A 21,619-nucleotide genomic window follows, 5' to 3' on the forward strand; every position below is an offset into this window, starting at 1 on the left:
AGTCTGTCTCTTATTAGTTCTTCACTCAGATCACCAAATCTGCAGCTTTTTGCTTTAATCCGTAAATCACTTACATAGGATTCAACAGTCTCACCAGTCCTCTGATTCCGCGTGTTGAACTTGTGTCTTTCCATCGTGACGTTGGTTTGTGGGCTGCACATTTCTCTGAATTTCCTTTTGAGGCACTCAGGATCCTCCTTCGATTCTGCAGGAATGAGAACTCGTCCTCCATCGCCGGGCTCTCTCACTTCTGGCGCGTAAACAAAAGACCGCTCCCGTTCTATAGCTTCGGGACCTGCTAAGTTGAGCAATATGTAGGCTTGTGTGCGCCGGCTTGTCAGAGTGTGCCGCCGCTATAAAATGTCATACTCTTGCTCAAAAATCCGCCAATTTTCAGCAACATTACCATCGAAGACAAGCGGGTCGGGCCTCCTGAATCCTTCCGCCATGTCGGCTGCAGTCCGGATACAAAAAAAATGCACCCACAAAATAGACTGGAGACGGAAAAAAAAAATACCTTCAAATACGAAGTACGTGTTCCGTCGCTTCTGACACCATGTTGTATGTTCACCAGTATGATAATGATGAAGCAGTATATTCAGTTAACGTGGTTTTATTAACCAGCAGAGCAGCAGACAACTTACATGCTTGGACTCAATAACGGAATGCCGCCTATACCACTCAAAACATACACAGACCTACACGGAGGTACGGCAAGCGGATTAGGACAAAATACCAAACTAACAGCAGGTTGTCTACAGGGGGGTTTTGTGCTCCAGAACAATAATCAGCAAAGGAGAACATCAACCAACAGTCAAACAAAGGAGAAGCACTACCAAAAACTGATTCAGCTTGATTCACTAATGGCTCACTGCACTGCGGTCGCCAAACGTTCTAGTATGACACAGTGCGTTAATGTTAATTCACCACAGTACTGCCAGCTGTTCTGTTTATCCTGCAAAAAGCAGAATATTTTCATACAAAATTTGAATAACACAAATTGAATTTATCTTAGTTTGTTTTGCAGAACGTTTCACAATATAAACATACATAATCTATTAAAACACATCATATATGGTCCAATATGTAATGAAAAATGATTATTTTACATGCACTCTTTAAATCTGCGGTTCATTAATTATCACTGAGCAGTCGTTAGCTTTAAATCTAATCTCTCTTCTTTTCTCCAATGTCTTTCTTGCAACTTTCTCCATCTGTAAGTGAAGTAAACACTCTTCTCTCCTTAGAAATACAGCAGCTAGACCTTTAGCTAGCAACACACTGTGCAGCAAACTGCACACAGATAATTCGTTGTTTGGTGATGTTGAGCTAATATTAGAAATGTTGCATTTGAAATTTCCTAACAGTTAAAAAAAACAAACAAAAATGTTACTCCCTCCACGCTCACTCTTCTTCTGTGGGGCTAGATGCTGAAGTTCAGCAATCACAACTTGTTTCTTTTTCTTTTCTTTTTTTTAGACGAGAACTTTTGACTACAACACTATCAGCCCACTTTAACCCCTGAGTATAAACTATAAATGATACAGCTGAACTTAAAGTAATGACCTTTTTAATAAGTGTGAGGAGTAATAAGTACAGATATTTGTGTAAAAAAGTGGTGAGTAAAAGAAAAAGTTGCCAGAAAAATAAATACTCAAGTAAAGTGCAAATACTTGAAAATTAGTATTAATACTTTGTTACTTCACTTCTGCTGAGTTGAGTTTATTTGTAATTACTGTAAACATTGCCTTCTGTAAAACCCACTGTCATGTTTTTTTTGTCAAATATAAGTTACATTGTTAGAAGTTACTTATGAATATTTCTGAAAAGTTAAATATCCAAAGAGTTGTTGGACTTGTGAGTTGCTGTTTTGTGGAAACTGCTTTACTGGAAGTCTTGACCCACCTTTGACCACATCTTGGTTAACAGCACAGAACAGGGTGAAACACACTAATGCATCATTTCCCTGTAGACTACAATATAGTTGAATGTACATGTTTTTAGCCAATGTTGTGATATTTCAAGGTTCATCCTTGACCATAGAACTTGTAAAAAAATTAATTAATACTATATTACCTACAAATATATCACAGCTAAGTCACTGAAGTGCTTGAAATGACAAATCAGACCATCTTTAAAGGGACCAGAATATTCAGGCCCATAATAATAAAACTGACCCTACCTGCTGTAAACACGACACAGAAGCCCATTGATCAAATGATCAGTCTTAAACCTGCGGTAGTCTTCACAGATATCCTTCAGAGCTGTTAATGACAGCACCAGTACAATAGGAACCAGAGCGATCTCTGGCTGAAAGGCTTCCACAACAGGGACAAAGTTTAGTGCAGCAAGGAAAATAAAGTAGACGTTAGCGATTCGGTGGAGCTGCTCAAAAATATTCTTGGGCAGGAAGGACAGAAAGGAATACTTTGTTGTCCGGATCTTGTTGCTTTTATACAGCTGTAGGAGCTCCTTTAGTTCCTCATTCTCTGTGAAGGAAGGTACCACAGTCCTCTTCTTCTGGTGGTGCTCCTTGGTAGCATGAGGGCAGGATGGTTGCTCCGTGCTGTTCATGAGTCCACTCTTCCAGCAGATAATGTTTGTCAATTTGTCCCCAATCATAAGCCTTAATTTTCCATGACTGCGTACAGCTCTAATCTGAAAAATATTTTTCTTCAACTTTTATTTTGTTCTTTCTTCTTGCTCATCCTGCTGTACAACTGGTTTCCATTTCCTATCATACCTATCACAGCTGTGGCAGGCAAGGTGGGAATGGGGCTGATCAAAAGACAGCTGACAGTCTTACAGAATTCACTGCCACTCCTCTAAAAGGAAGTAATGCTGTAAAGAAACTCAAAGTTCAAGTTTTACAACTGCCAGAAAAGACAGATCAGATATATCAGACAGCAGTGTCACTAAGCAAAGATTGTTTCCTGACAGTCCCTTTAAGATCAGATGAGTCCCTATTCACTGAGCAGAAGGGGTTTTATATTGTTGTTCTATGTTTGATTGTAAAATGTGAAATCTACAGTACAGTCACTGGAAGCAGAGGTTACAGAAACCATCTATTTTTTAAAATGTATATTGTTACTGAGAGCCAGGCTCAGCTTTTTCACACCTTGGTTATATTAGAGACTGAGCATGTCTTTGACTGATGAGAGTGCAGTGAAAGTTGAACTATTTTCAGCGATGAATGCTATGGTTGCCATGAGCACAGCATTAAGAAAGCAGTCAGAGGGCTTGAGCACTGTCACTGCTTAGCTTTATAAGATTTGCACAGAAAATAAATACTGCTGCAAAAACAGCTGATTCTGGGCACACCAAACATGCAAACTCCACACAGGAAGACTCGATCAGACGGGGATTAAAATACAGAAAGTTTGACTTCCTGTCCAGCCCACACCTTTACAGGCAGCACTTTAACAACAAAAGAACTCCTAATGGACTTCAGGAGGCACAGACAGGTGGGAAGTAACAAAGTACAAATACTTTGTTACTGTATGTACTTAGAATTTTCAGCCATCTGTACTTTACTTCAGTATTTATTTTTCTGATAACTTTTTACTTTTACTCCCTACATTTTTAAACAAATATCTGTACTTTCTACTTCAAAACAGACTGGTTACTTTTGGATCAGCTGCATCACTTACAGCGTTTATACCCTGGAGTTAAAGAGGGTTGGAATGAGTGCAGGTGTCCTGTTGTGTTTGCGGAACTACAAAATCTAGCTAGCGGGGTAGAAGAGGAGGAAGTATGAGGGGAGTGATGTTTTTTTTTAAGTGTCAGGTCATTTCAAATTCACTGTTTCTGTCAGCTCAACAAACATCAGCAAACACACAAACTGTGTGCAGTTTGTCGCACAGTGTGTTGCTAGGTAAAGGTCCAGCTGCTGTATTTCACAGGGAGAGAAAAGAAAGAGCGCAAACTTCACTCAAAGATGCAGAAAGATAAGAAAGTCATCATTTTAATCATACGTGGGATTTGTTTATTATCTGGTTTGATCATTTTTCATATTGTGAAATGTCCTGCATAACAAAATATACAAACTTATGTTATTCAAATGTTGCATGAAAGTACTCGGAAGTTTTGTGCAGGAAAAACAGGTTAGTTTGTAATAATGCAGAGAATTCAAAGTAAAGACTGATACACAGTGGCTGTGGTTCTTATGCTCAGCGTTGGTCTAGCAGAGATTAATTAACATTTAAGCTGATGATACTTGGATTAATTAACTGAATTACCCACTCTCTAGTATAACGATGGTATAAACAGTGTTTACTGTTTAGCTGTGGAGGCAAAGTTACCCTGTACAATGTAGGCAACAGAAAACTGTTATTTTTTTAAATTCTCTTTCTCTAATGTGTGCCCCACATATCCCTCTTGATTGTAAAGATTTCTCCTGATTGCCATTTACCCATGCTGTCTACTAGTTATATTTTATTCCAGCACAGTTGGCGTGGGGCACCCACTATTTCGCTGTAAATGTACAATGACAATAAAGGGCTATTCTGTTCTATTCTATTCCACGGATTATTCTAATCTATATTAATGCAAGTACGAAAATGGCATTTCCCCATGAACTGGTCCTTAGATTAAAAGGTTCACCTACCCACAGAATACTCGAACTACATTGTTGTTAACCTTCTTGTCAAACAAGTAGCGTCTGAAGTCTTCCAGGGCATCTTTGATGGCGATAATTATGAGAACCACCAGCAGAGGAATCATAGTAATTTCCTTTTGAAAGGCTTCAACCACTGGCACCCAGTTTAGCAATGTCAAGAAAAGGAAATAGAGGTTTGCAGCCCTACAGAGAGAGGAGCAGAGGGGCAAATTAGTACATGGAAGTCACAAAATGTCACTGCAGCAGGGAAGCCAAATGAGTGGTGACCAGTTATCATGGATGTGGTGTACTGGATAACCAGTATGCATCTTCTGTTAATCCAGTTGACATATCAATTCAGTTCAGTTTAATTAAATTTTATTTATATAGCACCAACAACAGTTGACTCAATTTAATCAACAAAGACTAAATTAAAAAGGGGTGAGCCTCTCAGAAGTTCAACATTATCTAAATCTCAAATTGTAAAGAATTTAAATTCATCCTCTGTAGTAACTAAAATCATTAAAAGTCAGGAAATCACAGAAATGAAAAGTACAGTGCTGATAAGCAAAACTGGTCATCTTCAGGTTCTCAAGCAGCCCTGAATTAAAATAAGACATGATTCATAGCATGGACTCCGAACACTTCCTATAACCACTGTCAGTGAAGACGGTCTAAGGTAAAAACTGTAAAAACAGGCCTGACAAATCCATTTCTGAAATTCAGCTTTGGATACTACATTTTTGGAGCTATAGAGAAGCCCAGCATATGTAATTGTATGGAGAGGCATTAGTGAGCATGACATGGATAATAGGTGAAAAGGGTATTGCTACACTAAGAGCTTTGCTTTGTATGGTTTTATTTAACTGAAAACTGGTCAAGTGAGTTTACACAAATGAGAACTCTGAACACATACTTTGCATTCTCCTTCTCTTATTTCTCATTACTAGCAGCACTAAAAAAAAATCTAGCAGTATGGAGTTGCACAGTGTCTCACTTTCAGCTGAATGCTAAAATAAATGAGGTGAATGACAACAATACAGTGCTTAATTGTTAAGGAGATAAAACCCCAACAATCAGACAACCACTTATGAGCTAGCAATTGGCAACAGGAAGGAACAACTCCCTTTTAACAGGAAGGAACCTGTGGCAGAACAGGCTGAGCGAGGAGCACCATCAGCCAAGACCGCTTGGGGATGATGGAAGGTAGATGGGACAAAAGACATAATGTGGAAGAGAACCAGAGATTACTAATAACTTATTATTAAATTCATATAGTGATGTATAAAAAAAGCATGAAAAGATGTGAATGAAGAACAAACACCTAGTGCACTATGGGAAGTCCCCGGCTGCCTAGCCTTAGGCCTATTCCAGTATATAGAGTGGGCAAAATCAGTATTGGACGTGCTATTGACAGGAAATCTTTACCAGATGTCAGTATAAAAACCCATCCAACCCATGAAAGGAAATCAAACCAGGATGTCCATTAATTATCTATAATAATGAGAAATAACACAGAGAAAAAGTATTGAACACGCTGTCTGAAATTCATTTAATACTTCATACAAAAGCTTCTGTTGGTGACGACAGCATCAAGACACCTCCTGTATGGAGAAACTAGTTGCATGCCCATTGTCCCACACAAACAGTCTTCAAATCATGAAGGTTCTGTGGACACCATCCATGAACTCTGAGCATTGGTTCTTTCAATAGATTTTCAGTGGGATTCAGGCCAGCTGATTGGTTGGGCCATTCTAGCAGTTTTATTTCCTCTGAAACCAACTGAGAGCTTCCTTGCCTTATTTTGGAATCAATGTCTTGCTGAAACATAGACCCTCATTTCATCTTCATCATCCTATCGGATGGCAGCAGATTTATATCAAGAATGTCTTCATGTTTTTCCATTCATCCTTCCTTCAGTTACATAGGGGGTGATATGCAGTGCCTTTTGAACTCCAAACATGGTGTGTTTTATGGCATCCAATGAGTTCAGTTTCGGTCTCATCTTATCAGACTATATTTTCCAAGTATTTCACAGGCATGAGTAAATGTTGTTCAGCAAACTTTAAATGCTCTTCAACTTTCTTTTTCTTCAGCAGTGGAATCTGTGGTGAGCTTGTATACAGGCCGTGGCAGTCAAGTCCATTATTGATTGTTTACTTTGAAACAATTGTATCTGTCTTCCTGTAACTCTGCATAAGTGGTCCTTGGCTCTTGGACAACTCTTCTAATAATTCTCTTCACTCCTCTGTCTGAAATGTTGCATGGAGCAGCTGGTCGTAGTCAGTTTATGGTGAAATTGTTCTTTCCACTTCTGGATCATAGACCCAACAGTGTTCACTGGAACCTTCAGTATTTTAGAAATTATTCGGTGACCAGTGCTATCAGTGCGTTTTGCCACAATAAGGTTGTGAAAGTCTCGAGAGAGCTGAGTGGATTTAGCCATCATGAGATGTTTCTTGTCTGAATTCTTTCTATAGGCCAAGTGGTGGGACTGCTTTCTAGTTACTGAGATTTTAGCAGGTGTCAGGACCTTGTATGCCTTTTTACACCTTCAGGTCAGTCAGAGTCAGAGACTTTATTTATCCCCAAGTGGCAATTAAGATACAACAGAGCAGCATGATGTTGAAGAACACAAAACTGCTCAGCTGACTGGCCGGTTGACCGCACAAGCAGCGACCCAGACCCGAACAATGGAAAATGCACAACATGAGGAAAGACGAGGAGAAAAAAGAACTCCCCCCAGACTGAGCTCCAACAGGGAGATCAGTTTGAGAACAGAAAAAAAAAACAAACAAAAAAAAAACCACATGAATCATCACATCTCACAACATAGAAGACATAAGCTTCGAAGGTGTTTGGAGGGGGTGGGGGGGTGAGTGTAGGTCTGTGTCAGTGTACATGCGTATGTGTGTGTGCGTGTGTTCCGTGTTCAAACGAGACAAAGTGTCCCTTCACCCGGTTAGGCAAAAGTCAACAATCTTCAGTCGACGCGGGTGGCCTTGAAGGAGGGGGAAGAGTCACAACAACAGTTTTGTTATCCAAGGGAGAATTGTTATTCCCGTCAGCTTTTGCCTCGAGCATCCAGCTGGCGCCAGGGGGGCCCATGAGATGAAGATGGTAGTTGTTTTGGTTAGTGCGAAACAAACTACATCTGATTTTGCAGTTGGTCTAATTTTCACTGGTCACCAGGTCTCTCAATTCCCGTTGCAGTGCCACCTCCAAGATCTTACCCATATTGCGTTCAATAAACACAGTCTGCTGTAGCAGCTTCTTGTTCTTCGATAAGCCAGGTCCGAGCCAGCTCCAATCAGCCAGAACTCTGTTATCATGGTTCCAAATCGGTAGATGTCGTTCATTGTCCTCCATTGAGAGTGTCGCCAGACACACGATGCAACCGACCATCAAGTATCCGGCAGCAAACGTCTCCACAGGACAATCGGGCTCTCTCAAGCCCCAGCTTCTCGCCGAGAAGAGGTTGTCAATTTCGTTAAGGGACCAGTTGATCAAATCCATAATTCTTTAGATTTTAGAGAACAAGTCTGGGAGACTCTCTGAGGGTTAGAGATAGGCAAGACAAAAGACATGAGAAGCCAAGCAGGAAGGACAAGGGAGGGAGAGGGAGAAGGAGAAAAAGCAACCGCCTCCGTCAAGAGTCAGGGAAGAAGACAATACTTTCAGAACCTAATTTGTGGATATCTATGGTTAGATTTCCTTTCATTCTGGATCGGATGGGTTGCTACTGATATCTAGAGAGATTCAATCAGTCAATATATGAGGTATATGAGAGAGAACAATTGAACAAGAGAGAGTTTCAGGTTTACAGCTCCTAATGCTCCTGTCGACATTTTGGCCTTTACCTTCCATATCAGGAAGTGGTCATAATGTTATGGCTGATATTTACATATAAATGAGAATTCAGGAGTGTTGCCTATATACCTGATGAAGGCTGGAAGAACTGAAATGTTGAAATTTATCTAATATATCAGCAAAAAGCAAGGTGATATATAGGAGTTCTTAAAAAAGTGACCAAGCCATTACAACGGGAACTAATGAGCATCTATGGAAACACATTCCAAAGAGTAGAATGCTGCATTCTTGGAAATGTCAGAAGCTATGTAAAGTATATAGTAAGTGGGCAAAAGTGTCGCGGTTTGCTCATGCCATAAAAAAGTAACATTTTCAGTAATGTTCTTAGTTTGTGGAGTTCATGCACAGTTGAGAATTACTTCAGTGGCAATTACTTGAAAACCTTTGGTAAAGACCAGCTCTCAATAACAGGTTTGAAAAACAAAATAACTGTCAGGTCTGACCTGTGAAACTGCTCGAACAGATTCATGGGAATGAAAGTCAGCAAGGTGTATTTGGTAGTGGAGATTGCATTGCTTTTGTAGTTTCTGGATACACGCTCATAATCCTGTTGGTGAAGCCCATTGCGGGGAAATATCGTTCTCTGCCTCCCACAGACCCTCCCTCGAGGGTCGTGGGTGTTCAGCAAGCTGCTGTTGTGCAGCCCATCCGAGTACCAACCCCGCCTTGAGTCTCCAGCCAGCAGCTGCTGGCAGCGATGCTGCACCCAGCGCAGCCGCTCCATCTATGCAGCAGATGTGCTAGGTGGGCTGTGAGGGTACTAAGGCCAGGCTTTTTATGGCCTTTGGCTTCTGTGTGCTTCACGATGGTCTTTTACAAAGTCACCATCCTAGAAGGAGAAAACGACAAAAATTATTATTTTACAAGTTAGACTTAAATGTCAATCAATCGCCTCTGTAATATTCTTAATATTTAAATTGAACTATTTGTATATATATTAGAGCTATTTCTTATATTTTGTAAACTTTGCAATATATTGTATTGTTTAATTGGTTTAGTCTGTTACTGTTGTTGTCTTGGAGCAACTGTAGCCTACATCATTTCCTTAGGGATTATTAAAGTATTCTGATTCTGATCAAATCCAGATTTTGTGGGTGTAACGTAACACAGAGTGCTGTGACTGTGTGAGTTTTTACTGATAGTTAATCCTGCTTTAATCTAATCAAGACTCAGTAAAACTGAATAAGAATATAATCGTTAGAATTAAGTAATTCTGAAGTTTAAACCTTTGTGTGTGTTTAAACAAAAGTCTAAACAAACTGTCTTCTTTAGGTTTCTTATGCATGATAACCAGAAGAAGTCATTTCTGAGTGTATTGTGTTGATAAATACAGACGTTCACATACTGACTGAGTAAAAAGACAAAGTACATAGATGATAAAAGGAAAACCGTGTACTTCTTATCAGTGGGGTAAAAGCATAATGCCAATGATGTGACACTATGAGAATCCTGCCATTAAAGAAGTTCCCCTCATGTTTCATGATGATACAATGTCAGTTTGGAAAAACACGCAAAATCTGAGCATCAAAGAGGAAGCCTGACGTGCTAGTAGCACATCTGAATGGCAGAGCGGAGGATCTCAGTTCCCCATTTGCTGTTTAGAAAAGTATGAAAAATTAAATAAGACTTTTGAGTGGAATGACTGGTACATCTACACCCTGTATCTGAATGTACAGCCAGAAGCATCCCTCCTTACAATAGCAAAATGATACAAAACGAATAACACAAGCTGAAGGAGGGTTTGAAATGACAGCGAAAAATGAAAAAACAAAAACAAAAACAAATATGCAATATTGTGATTTTTTTTTTCTTTCTTTTTTCTTTTTTTTTGGGGTTCAGCCAATTAAGGAAAACACTGAAAAAGTTGTTGAGACAATGTACAGCAAGATGATGTGCAAGCTACTCCAGAGGTTAACTGTAGGAGCCACTTTGGCTGATTGTAAGTGAAGAAGCCGGGCTGCCAGCAGCAGCTGAGCGCCTGCTGCTCCGACACATGAAGAAGCAAATATCCAAAGAAAATGTGTGTTTTGCTTATTTACTTATTAATGCATTTTAAATACATTGAAATGTTTTTATTCCTTTTCTAAGTGGACTCACCTCAAAAGCACGCTTTTAGTTGCATGTTATTGTTTCAACATTTATCACAGAGATTGTTAGTTCTCATAAGGGAGGTCATCCAGGCCTTAATGTGTCTGAGACATGTTTGCAGTTTAATCAGTGTGTGTCACCTGGCTTCATAGAAAGACAAAGCTGGGTGTCATCCGCATAGCAATGAAAATGAATGATACTGCCTAAGGGGAGCATATAATGTAAATTATTAGGAATTAGGCCTAGCGCAGCACCCTCTATAATTAAACTTAGTGTCTGGAGGAGACTCCTCCTTTACATGAACAAATTGGATTAGATAATAGCTACCTGTCAGACAGATATGATTCAAACACGTTAGCAAAGAACCTTTAATACCTACAGCATGCTCCGATCTCTGTAATAAAATATGATGGTCAACAGTAATAAATGCTGTACTGAGGTCTACCGAGATAAGCACAGAGATGAGTCCACTGTTCTTGCCCATATTAACATTCACTAATGCTTTTTGTACTCTAATGAGTTCTAAAACCTCTGCAGATAATCATTAAGCCGTTTTATAACTACTCTTTCAAGAATTTTATTGGGCCAAGGCTGCTAGGTAAAGTTATGGCTTACTAAGTGAATGGTCTGTGGTATGTTGTCTATTAATAGAGATAGATTGGTCATATTTAAGATTGAAGGATTAATTAATGGTAGAACTTCTTTGAGCAGTCTTGTAGGAATGGGGTCTAAAAGACATGTTGATGGTTTGAAGAAAGTTAATTACTGAAGTTAACTCAGAAAGATCATTCACAGAGGTCTAAATAATTATCAGTGCTGTTGACTGCTAGCAATCACTAAATAATGATACTTCTGTGAGATGGTCGTGAATATTTTTTCTCTAATGGTTAAAATGTGTGAAGAAATTAATGAAGTCATTGCCAGTTAGGTTAAAAGGAACGCTTGGCTCAAGACAGCTCTGGCTCTTTGTCAAAATAACCCTGGAGCTGTTCTTATTTTCTTCAGTCAGTGTCAACTACTGTGTGTGCATGTATACTTTTGTTTTATCTGTAATTACTGAAAATATATATAAACCAGATCAGCAAAATAAGTTGGATATAGGGTCCAGCAGACATTTGTGCCCAGGGTCTGTAACTGGATGATCCGGGCATGTTAAGGATTATTGTGAATTATTATTATTAATCCTCGTGCCATCCTCAAATTCTGCATCCTTTCCACACCTTCCTGGAGAAAAATGTACACACACAAAATCTGCCATAAAATCCTCATACAGCAATATTTTTTCTATAAACACACACATCTTCTCTCAATCCATTTATCTGTTTCTCTAAAACACACACATATTCAAAGCCCATCAAATTTGTTCATACTTCACATGTTCTGTTGTTGAAGTTATCAGTGTTGTTGCGGTTTGCATAATAAATGTTTCCAAATCACTCTCGGGGCTCCCTGGTGGTCACACGGCTCCATAATATAACTGACAAAAATACAAGAATTTCATACATTGGCCTACCGGGGGAAATGGTTGAAACTGGTGGAACACAGTAAAAATGTCAGATGTCACCACTTTTCTTTGAAATGACCCCTGACATGACAGAATGCATGGTTTTATACTGAATAGAAGGGCATTTTTGTCCAGAAACGTGTGGAGAGCGCTACACAAAAAATAGTAATGCAATCAAATCAGTTGTGTTGCTGATCTTTGACATGTCCAAGACTCTACTCACCGCCAATGCCCCATCACCAAACTATTTATTATATGGAAAATATTTCGGTTTTTGTGAGTTTTTTCAATAAAACACTAACAATTCAAATGCTTAAATTGGCATTTAAATGGTTACAGTCCCGAAAATAATTTAATGTTTGATCACTTTGAAAAGGGCTCAATTTGATTAAATAATTTGTTGTATGGGGATTTTTATGGCAGATTTTGCTCGTGTACATTGCTGTACACGCCAAATAAAAAAAAAATGGCCGGTGAGCGACAGAAGGAGCAAATGTTATTTTTACTCTCACGTCGTAACTTTCACTGTTGCCGGTGTTGTGCCAAAAAGTGATTGCCTGCCAAAAACTGATTTCCAATGTTTCCGTGTATTTTTTATGTGTAATATCTTTACGTGTGTTGGTAAATAGACTTCGGAGAACAGCTTTTACAAAGGGGTTATATATAGAATTTAAAAATTATCTGCTTTTTCAAGTATCTTTACAAGTCTGTGTTATTGTACTTACATTATAACCAATCCGGTCCTTTATCCCCACTTAAAATATTTTTACAAAACTATTGTAATATTTGCTGCCATTTCTTCTGTCCTCTTGGCCAACTTACTCTTACAAAAGACATTTTTAATGTTAATGACATTTTTATATAACCTTTATTTATGCAGTTAAAAAAGTCGCTGCCAAAAACTGATTGCGCCTTCTACCTTGTTACACAAACGTTGTTTGTGGCTCAGTATGACTTTGTGTCATCCATGAGGGATGCATTTGACATATGTTTCACATATTATAGCCCAACAAGTTACTTACAGCAGTTTAAATACGAGCAATCAGTTTTTGGCAAATACCGGAAATCAGTTTTTGGCACAACACGGTAACTCATTTTAACCCTGCACTGTAACCTTCTACATGACCTGACGTGCACCTCCACAGAAATGTAGCTACACGTCGGGTCACAGCACACAAAAATGACTTTAATGGCGTGGAAGGTTGCGGTGTACGGAGCAGTTTCCGGTTACGGAGTTAGGACATCGATTTCCCGCAGAAGTCTAAATCAAGCTTCAGTTTACTATGGTGTGCACGGCCTGGTGCTAACCGTACAGCGGTTTTTCTACACTACTTCTGCAAAAATAACTGACAGGTTTGCTGACTTTCCTGAACATGAGTTATGGTAACAACTGACCCTAATGACCATCTGTTTTACTACTATTAACCTTTACACCACAGATTAATTAAGTCCCCATTTAAGTCTTTACAGCACATCAAACAGAAAACTAACGTTTACCGCACAGCACCCTTAAGCCACGCCTGTTTGCACAACTTAGAAGTTAAAGAGGCTGTAAAGACTTTAAACGACTCCATACTCGAAGTTGTGGAAACAGCTTTAAGGGGACACTACCACAATCAGCTGTACACTCAGGCCGCATTAAGCGATTACACAGAGGTATCGATACTCGGCCAACTACAAAAGAAAGTGTCTCCGTCCAGCAACTTAGAGGCCTACAGTTGTTCGTTGCTTATATTGTTGCTACTGTAATGAATGGACAAAACCCCCGAGTGCGTTCATGCCTCTATCTGAGAAACAGACATGTTTCTCCGGCAGTTATTCACAGAAAACACGTACCTGCTGTTTATTTCCTCACGCCGCCCAATTTTAAGTTACTACCCGCAGTAAAGCAGCCTGTAGATTCGGTCACATCGTCGACAGACAGTACTGAGAAACAAAGCAGGATGTGAGAAATAGTCGCTCAGCCACGAAAGCTTTCGCTCTACAGCGGAGTGTCGTCCAACCGAATCCCCAATGCAAATGCACAAATGTCATATTGTCTTCAATGGCGGGAGCATGTTAGTAGCTTTAACTGAAATAGTCTGTGAACCATCTTTAATCTATGAACCAGGGGGTGTGCTTTTTTCATCCAAATGATCTAACGGAAGTACTGTGGGAATTCACGCTTGCAGCTATCCCTTGCAAATGTTTCCACATTTTCAGCAATCAGGGCTACACTACATTATTAGATTGTCATCAGTGTGAGAGTTTTACTGTTGATATACATCCGCATAAAACATTTCTCCTGCATTTTCTGTCTATTAAGTATTTGCTTGAACTCTTTGGTGATTACAGTGTTTGGGTTTATTTTTCCGAAGCATTCTGAACGCAACAATGTAAGTCACGTGACTAACATCAGCTGATCAGCAGTACTGATGGCGGAACTAACTGAAAACATGGTGGTTTTACTGAGTGCATTAGCTAACAAGGACTGCCGAAAAGTAAGTCGTGAAACGTGATTTAGTTCTCTAAATGTCCACTGGAGCCACGGGCGATTGTACCTCCATAAATACTAAGATATGTAACTTAATGTTTTATATTTCTTTATGAGAGCTCCGATATTTCAGCGAAGGAATATGTTTAGCAGCCCATCCATTGCCCAGATATTTCTTCTGAATGTTCTTGCTACATAGTGTTATCTGAATGAGCATCTATACCTCTATCAACATAATAATAATGGGATGGCTGCAGGTTAGGAGGTAGAGACAGGTGTCGTGACAAGGTAGGTATCCCCGACAGAATCTGGTCCCCCTCCATCGGGATCACGTGATGATCTGTCCAAATCACGGACAAACAGTGTCCCTAATTCTTGATTTTCCGTTCACAAACACTTCTTATAATGACTAACTACTCCTGAAATTTTGAGGGTTTTAGTTCTTTATACAGTAAAGTTACAGGAGAATGCAAATAATTATCAGCTTAAATATGGTCCCGTCCGATAACATGTGAAAAAAAAATAAATGTAATATTTTCAGTTGTAACCCACAAACTTAACGGTAACGCAATGACACTCATCTTTCACTGTTTTACTAAAGTAAAACTTCCACAGTTGGTTGTTGGAATGGAGGCGGAGTCAAGCGCGCGCTCCCGACGGCGGGGAAACAACCTACCTTGGCACGACATCTGTCATATACTGATCAAAGGGTTGGTCGTAGAAAACACTTAAAGCGTAGGGGGGAAAGTGTTTGTATAAAGGGCGCTTTGAGTAGTGATGGGTCAGATAATACCAAAGCGTTGGTGCGTCTATCAAACACAAAGAAAGCCCTTATCGGTGGAAAAGTCACATGACTGATGTAGCTGGTGGTAAGGTGTCAAATTGTATTTTTTGGGAAGTGCAACTTTCGACTCACTTGCATTCGTGCTGAGAGGAAGAGAGGAGACTCTTTGGTGTGGTTTGTTTCTGTGGTTTCTTTACTTCAGTAGAAGTACAGATACCTGGGTGAAAAAACACTCCAGTAACACCTAAAGTACTGAAACAACGTTTTTACTTTATAGTAAAAGTGAAAAAGTACAGGCTCTGAAAAGTTCTCAAAGTAAGAAAGTACAAAGTAATAATAATAATGATGATGATACTGACTTGCAGTCAGGAGGGAGGTGGTTACTTCCTGAAATGGACAAATCTGCAGATACTGGAACATGGAGAGTGGACATTGTGAACAAATCTCATAAGTCAACATGAAAACTAGTGAAACTGTAATACCATTCTCTTTGTGTTGACTCTGCTTCAGGGACTCTGCTAAAAGGAAGGGGCGTAACACAGGCATATAACTGAGATGAATGTGGTTTTTCTTTTTTAAATAGAAAACAGTAAACGTGGTTTGACAGGTTTTGAATATCCAAAACATTTGAGAAGAAATGTTGTTGAAGCACATCTAAACTACTGAGCTCCTGGTGGTTGCAAATGAAAATAAATTTGTCACGGTGACAAGTTACCTGCCCAGAAGTATCCTGATATTTGAAAAGAAATGTCAGCTTGTTCTACTTGGATACTGATGCTTGTTAAACGTAAACAGAAGAATAGAGGACAGAAGAGTAAATTAGTGAGTTTTTTAATGTTTGATAGTGGAGAGCAGGGATAATACTTCAATACAGACTGCAGATGAGCCTTACTACATCATATTCCTGTTCCACTGTTCGCTGGTATCTGATGTTTGTGTGTCTCTTACATAGATTAAAAACAGTTTCACCATAAATGAATGCATAAATTAAAAAGATATAAATTGGTACATACAATTTCATTAGAATGCTGGAGATGGTGTGTGATGCCTAAATTAAACTTCAAAATAAGGGTGGGCGATATAGCCACAAAATCATATCACAATATTTCAAAGAAATTTGCAATAATGATATGTCTGAGTATAAAAAAAATAAAAATCATTGGTGATTGCAGCTTACAGATGGCAGTGTTTATTAGTGCAAAGAAAATGAAGGGCATTTCCTTCTTTTACTTACTGTGACTGATGACACACTACCAAAGAGGAAAACAGAAAGACCTAAGAGGAAGAGGTTAGGTTAGGGATGGGGTGAAACCGAGGCAGATGATCTCCTGTGGCAAACCCTAAAGGGAAGCAGTCAAAAGAACAAAACGATAATGTCAAATATGTATAAATGAAATTAATAGGCCTAGTATAATGTTTCATGTGTCGCACTACCAAGTGCCAAACTAGGATCCTCACAGTATTTCCTTGTGTTTAGCTGTGCCACAGGGTGGTGGATAGTCTGTGTGGGCGGGAGCCTCCTCACAGGGGGGATTACAGCGCCACCTGGAGCCTGCAGGAGTGGCTGCAGCTGCTGGACTCGCTGACAGCTCTGTTCCGTTTGGCAGTGGTCAACAACATCTCGGATGAAGTGGTGAGAAAGTGAAACAAGTTTAAAGAGGTTGGAAAGGATATGAACGTGTGGTTGCGTGTGGTTTCTGGTGCAGTGACATTTTCTGAGCACATGGGGTTGAACACACTAGCCACAGTTTGGTGCATGCAGTCGATTGGTCATTCACTCAGCATTACCATCCAAACATCGAAGGTGCCAATTTGTGTGTCTTTGACTCAGTATCATAGACAGTGTTATTTTTGAAATTCTAATACAGGTGTTTGTGATCAAAGTTGCTTCTAAAAAACATGATGAATAAAAACAAGATTTTGGCTTCACATAAATTTTTATTTATGTATTTTTATTTTATTTACAGTTTTATTTTGTAAACATTTTGTATATCTTAATCAAATATACTAAAGTTATTGTATAATAAAACAGTAATGCATTGTCAGGCCTGATTAGTACTTAGATGTGAGACCACGTGGGAATAGCAGGTGTGGGAGTGAGCTGTAGTCAGGAAGTAGAGAAGGCTGGTGATTGGCTGCTTCAGTCGACGTGCTAAAGTGTCCTTGGGGAAGGTGCTGAACCCCATGTTGCTCCCTCTGATGCAGTCACTGGATCAAAAGCGAGAAATGTGAATAGGTGAATGAAGCATGTGGTGTAAAGCATTGTGAGTGATCATGTAGGTTAGAAAAGCACTATGTCAGAACTACTCTATTTCAAACAGCTGATTCTGTTCAGATTTTACAAATGTAACATGGAATGAGTCATGAGTCAGTTTTTATGAAACTGAGACTTTAAATGTTTGGTTTCAACCATCAGCATGACCCTAGTTTAATGTAGGAAGAAATTGTCTTTACTTTTAATAATAGTTACAGATCAGCTCGCTGTATAGTGAGCAGAGATGGGCGCGTTACTGTAATCTGATTACTTTTTTCAAGTAATGAGTAATGTAAGGGATTACTATTGCAAAAACGGTAATTAGATTACCGTTGCTTTCCCGTAGGAACGCTGCATTACTGCGTTACTAAAACCGTGATTTTTGCGAGAATGTCTCATGACAGTGGCGTGGCGAGTGCGCGACGTTCATGACAACAGCTGTCTGCAGATCAACAATGGATAATATATCGAGTGCGGAGAGAGTATGAGCGTGCAGCGTTTAAAGCGTGGAAGTACTGACCTTCCTTTGAGTTTGATTCCATAAAAAAGTGACAAAAACATTAGTGTCCACTGTTCACTGCGTGGGAAGAAAACTTCTTTTTAAACCCCTAAACGTCCAAGCAAGCAGCGAGTGCGCTACGACGTAATGTGAAATTCACAGAGAAACTCGCGGATTCTTCCACTGACCGCTGCGGCACACCTGCACCAGGGTAAACCTCCGCCTACCCCAGTCCTGCTTTATAGGTGAAAATAGAGCAACAGGACCGCTAGTCTTTGATTTTATTTATTTTCTGCTGTGTTTTACTTGCATCTATTTGAAAGAGTGAGTGTAAACACAAAAAAATATTATTTTTTATGTGCTGGAATGTGCAGAAAATAGGTTTAAATGTTAAACAAATTTCTTCCAGTCAGAGAATGTTGCATATAATTTAATTTTTGCTTGATGCATAAAGTTAAAAGATTAAAACTAATAAAACAAGTTTTAAAAAAGAGACTTTTCCATTTGATTACATTTTGTTTGATGGATTATGCAGAAAAAGTAGAATTGGGCTGAAAGATCTATCGCTTTATCACCTATTCAGGTTGTAAATCGTGTTTTTAAAAAGTAACTAAGTAACTAAGTAATTAATTACTTTTGAAAATAAGTAATCAGTAAAGTAACGGGATTACTTTTGGGGGGAAATAATCAGTAATTAGTTACTGATTACTTTTTTCAAGTAACTTGACCAACACTGATAGTGAGTGGGGTTCTTTTAGGTGAGATTTTCAGGTCTTCTCTGGCCGATTGTGTGCAGGTTCTCTCTCAGTTGTCAGATGTGAGCAGCAGCCAAGCTGAGGTTGTGTTGAGTGTGCTCAGAGCAAGAGAAGAGGAGATCCGCTGCGCTCTGCTGGACAGAACCAACTCCATCTCCTCTGCTACTCTGCAGGACTTTGATTGGCAACTTAAGGTGACTCATTATTTTTCAGTATGCAACTGACTTACTTTTTACTGTAGATATTGTTCTAATTTAAACATCACAATGTAGCTTAACATTCAAAACTGAATGAAAAGAAGCAAAAGCATCTGAATATTTACAGTTGTGGATCTCGACCTGGCACTCCCAGTACAGGAATGTCTGGAATCGGCTCTCTGTTTAAAAAGTCTGATTCCTATGAGTACTACGCAGTAGGCAAACAGAGGAGGAGGAGACTTGTCCACCTTTAACTGCTCCTCAGTCTAAAATATAAAACATGTTTTGAGTTATTTCACACTTTTTTGTTTACTACATAACTCCATATGTGTTCATTCATAGTTTTCATGCCTTCAGTGAGAATCTACTGTAATGTAAATAGTCATGAAAATAAAGACAAACTATTATATGAGAAGGTTTGTCCAAACATGTTACTGGTAGTGTAGTCATGGATTTCTGTAGTAGTTATTGTTAGTGCTGTGCACCAACACTACCTGTACAAAACCCAAGTGATGGCCTTAACTACACTGAGAATGGCAGAGGTTCAAACATGTTTCAAAGTGCGTCTAGTTACTGAATGCCAAATCCCAGCCTGATGAACCGGGTCATCTAGAATCTGAAATATCAAGTTTCAAATAAATTAGCTAAATAATATTTTTCTCTTTATTTTGTAGTTTTGACATCTTCAGTTTTGAATGAGTAGGTGTGTCCAAACTTTAAACTAGTAGTTTTGCTTTGTGGTTTTTGATCATATAGAAATCAGAACAAGTTTTTTCCCACAGAGCTGGTTATCACTTAATCATTTCAAATGATAATATGAAATTTTGACCTTTTCAAGATGTTTGTTCATGTTCATAACTACCACTATGTAAAACTTTACTGATAAGGGATTATATGGATAATTTTATGCAATCACAAATTCAGGCAAATAAAAATAATTCTAAACAAATATTGGACAGAGCACAGTGGAACAATGCCTGTCAATCTGTCAGCAACACTGGGATCATTTATAGCTCATGTTTCATTCGTGTTTGTAGACGGCAATTTTTATACCACTGATTGGTCAAAGACAGCTGCATGAGTCAGTGAGCTGAATTCTTAATATTTTCTTTAAGTTTGGTAGCATTGACAAAGATCATATTCATTGTCAGATTTCCTTAGTAAACACAGACATTTCATCTCTTCTATGTTTTTTTTCTCGTCTTTTTTTCTCTTCAGTTAGCTCTGTCCAGTGATAAGATATCATCTCTCCACACGCCTCTGCTCAGTCTCAGTCTAGATGTGCGAGAAAATGGAGCCCTCCGGCCTGTCACTTTGGAGATGAACAGAGATGAGCTAGGCATGCTCATCAGTTCATTAGAGTCTGCTAATAAGGTAAAACATATTAAATGCATTAGAGATATATACACACTACTATAACACTACTATATACACTTTTTCTTAGAAGTGCATATAGTACTATAGCCCTTTGCAGCATCTATTTAAACATATGCAAGTATCTTGGGTGTGAAATTATTTCCAAAGTTATTATGCAGACAGTAAATATTTGCACTTCCATTTGTCCATCCATTTTCTTAACTGCTTGATCAAATTCAGTGTCACAGGAGGGCTAGAGCCTCACACAACTCACAAGGCCAGATACACCCTCGACATGTGGTCAGTTTGTGTTCACATTCACATCTCCTGTCAGTTTAGGATCATCAGTTAACCTAACACGCACGTCTTTGGCCTGAGGGACAAACCAAAAAGAACGCACCCAGGCACGGGGAAAACAAAGTCCCCGACCCAGTCGTAATGATTTAATGGTCTTCATGTCTTGCAGGTAGTGTTGCAGCTGAAATGATGGAAAAATTGTGGATTACTAATCTCATTGAAGACCACAGAGCATCCAGAGGAACAATAATATGTTCCTCAAGTTTATGAAAGAGGAGCTCCCATATTTTGGACAGGGTCCAGTAGGATCCAGCCATAATGATGTGATGAATGTTCCGTCATGTACTGGAGCAGTTGGATACCAACACTTTGTTTTTGTTTTGTTTTGGGGGTTTTTGCACCATGTTCAATAAATGTTTATTTTGCATTTTGCACTGTTGAATCAAGTGGTGTTTATTGATTTTAACAGCAGTATTAACTGACCTGTAAATCCAAAGTACCAAAAAGAGATAAACTAGTTTTCCCTTCAGGAGGGAAATTTTCACTTTTATGTTTATTTTACAGTCTGTTTAATTTCATTTTACCTTATTGAAATTGTCACTCCCATATTCACACATTATTAATCTACATTTGGTAATCTAAAATGTAACAAAAGTGAAAATACATTTTAAGAAATTTTTTTACATCAAAACTACCTGCTGAAGTTCACACCAAGCTCCGTAATGGGAGGGAAGGAGATTTAAGTTACTTTCGGTGTGGCATGGTTGCTGGTGCCAAATGGTCTTAATATTTAAGAAACTGGGATTTCTTTCAGGTTTACAGAGAATCACCAAAATAAACTAAAAATATTCAGTGAATAGTAGTTCTCTGGGCCTTATTGATGCCAGAGGTCAGAGGGGAATAGTCAAACTGCTTTGATATGATAGAAAGGCAACAGTAACTCAA

At 38.9% G+C, this 21,619-nt stretch overlaps 2 protein-coding genes across 5 annotated transcripts in view; one reads left to right on the forward strand and one right to left on the reverse strand.

The window, feature by feature from the left end:
* Nucleotides 1–14,197, reverse strand: part of atp10d (ATPase phospholipid transporting 10D) — a 53,132-nt gene extending 38,935 nt beyond the window's left edge. For 2 of the 4 annotated variants that reach the window (XM_039603003.1, XM_031759275.2), the window contains exons 1-3: nt 13,896–14,197; nt 8,911–9,296; nt 4,607–4,801 (exon numbers count right to left, since the gene is read on the reverse strand). In XM_039603003.1, coding sequence (XP_039458937.1) covers nt 4,607–4,801; nt 8,911–9,191 — 476 coding nt within the window. In that variant the 5' untranslated portion in view covers nt 9,192–9,296; nt 13,896–14,197. Of the gene's footprint in view, nt 1–517; nt 801–2,182; nt 2,741–4,606; nt 4,802–8,910; nt 9,297–13,895 lie in introns of those variants that run through there. The other 2 variants (XM_039603002.1, XM_039603004.1) reach the window with 2 other exon arrangements.
* Nucleotides 14,198–14,447: 250 nt separating this feature from the next.
* commd8 (COMM domain containing 8) lies at nt 14,448–21,116 on the forward strand. Its single transcript, XM_031759279.2, has 5 exons — nt 14,448–14,539; nt 16,794–16,949; nt 18,866–19,018; nt 20,240–20,395; nt 20,844–21,116. The coding sequence occupies exons 1-5, from the start codon at nt 14,474–14,476 to the stop codon at nt 20,862–20,864; spliced, it is 552 nt and encodes a 183-aa protein (XP_031615139.2). The 5' UTR covers nt 14,448–14,473; the 3' UTR covers nt 20,865–21,116.
* Nucleotides 21,117–21,619: the final 503 nt, after the last annotated feature.

This window comes from Oreochromis aureus, linkage group 19, assembly GCF_013358895.1.
Source record: "Oreochromis aureus strain Israel breed Guangdong linkage group 19, ZZ_aureus, whole genome shotgun sequence".
Taxonomy (NCBI): Eukaryota; Metazoa; Chordata; class Actinopteri; order Cichliformes; family Cichlidae; genus Oreochromis; species Oreochromis aureus.

Bases quoted from the DNA above. Each gene is read 5' to 3' on its own strand.
- commd8 (XM_031759279.2), top strand. From the start codon at position 14,474: ATGGCGGAACTAACTGAAAACATGGTGGTTTTACTGAGTGCATTAGCT. The intron at 19,019-20,239 runs GTGACTCATTAT...TTTTCTCTTCAG, and splicing joins ACTTTGATTGGCAACTTAAG to TTAGCTCTGTCCAGTGATAA. The intron at 20,396-20,843 runs GTAAAACATATT...CATGTCTTGCAG, and splicing joins CATTAGAGTCTGCTAATAAG to GTAGTGTTGCAGCTGAAATG.